General features: G+C 45.2%; 1 protein-coding gene across 1 annotated transcript in view; it reads right to left on the reverse strand.

Annotated features, from left to right (window-relative positions):
* The window catches only part of HSPA4L (heat shock protein family A (Hsp70) member 4 like), a 24695-nt gene extending 23993 nt beyond the window's left edge, over positions 1–702 (reverse strand). The window contains exon 1 of the mRNA XM_031063751.1: positions 649–702. Coding sequence (XP_030919611.1) covers positions 649–702 — 54 coding nt within the window. The remainder of the gene's footprint in view (positions 1–648) is intronic.
* Positions 703–1355: the final 653 nt, after the last annotated feature.

Genomic DNA, 1355 nt, shown 5'->3' on the forward strand with positions numbered 1-1355 from the left:
CCTTAAAGGGTCCGGGCAGCGCGGCTGGCTCGGGGCTGTCGGTGCCACACGGGCCGCGTTAATGAGATTAGAACAATCCGCAGCAATTAGTGCAGAGCGGCCATGGGGCCAGTGGCGCGGCCGTGTTGGCAGCGAGCCGCCCTGAGGGGGGGCAGCCCCTCACGGAGAGCCCCAGAGGGCCGAGGTGCGGGGCGAGCCCTGCGCTGTGTGAAAAATGCGTGTTTTATGACTGGCTTTTCGCAAATATTAAAAGGAATATCACATGTGTTATGTTAGAAAGTTATGCTGTATTAATTTTTTCAAAAATCTCTTATCGGAAGGAAGAAATTTCTTCCTGCCTCGCTCAGTTCTGAAGACGCAGTCAGGATTAAGAGGAAGAAAGTAACACTGACCAGACAGAATCCTTTATTTGAATAGAATTTATACAGAGTGTATGAGATGTGTGAATATGCAACAGGTTATTGCTTTTAAGGGTTAATCCTCTGTTAACGTGGGTCCTTTTTCGGGCTTTATTTTGCCCAGAAAGAGATAACCGAACTGTCTGTAACTCTTATTGTCTCGTATTGCCCTAATCACAATTGTTCAAATTTCTATTGCTCTAATTATATAAACATTTTATTACTATTAAACTTTTAAAATTGTACAAACAAGCAATTGGCGTTTTTCACAGGTGGAAGCTGTGTCTGCCACAGAGGTGGGCATGGCCTCGGGTGCCTCCTGGGCCAGGGACAGGCAGAGCTCGGGCTCTCTGCTCCTTCATCCCACCCATTGCCAACACCTATGGAAGTGACATCCCCGGCTGGGCTTGGGCTCTGTGTATTTCCAGAAACAGCCTTGTCTATTTTCTTTCCCTGGGGAGAAAAGTAAACTCGAACCCCAAGTGTCTCTCCTTACCCCGCGTTTTATTGGTATCGGATATTTATGTTTCAAAATTCCACAAAATAAACCTACAGGCTGGAAAAGTCCCTCAAGTATTTATTTGCTTCTAAAAACGATACTGTTTCACACAGCAATGTGACGTCTTTGTGACACAGCATGTGACACTGCGCTGCACGGTTCTGTTCCACTGGAGAGATTAAAAATAAGCACAACACTACTAAACTAGTTTAACATTGATTATCTCCCCATTTATCACAGTCTCAATGGTCTCCTAAACAACCAGAATTTTCCTAATGAAAACATGTTCTTTTCGTCTAAAACCTCCAGAGGCAAGAGAAACCACTGGTACACAGAATTATTTGTAACACAACTACTCCACCTGCCTTGATTATCTCATTTTTACCTGCTAGGATGAGGATCAGAAAGGCAAACCAGGTCCAGTCCCATCTACAGTAGCCAGAGAGGCAGATCCCCAA

This window comes from Geospiza fortis, unplaced genomic scaffold (genome assembly GCF_000277835.1).
Source record: "Geospiza fortis unplaced genomic scaffold, GeoFor_1.0 scaffold276, whole genome shotgun sequence".
Taxonomy (NCBI): Eukaryota; Metazoa; Chordata; class Aves; order Passeriformes; family Thraupidae; genus Geospiza; species Geospiza fortis.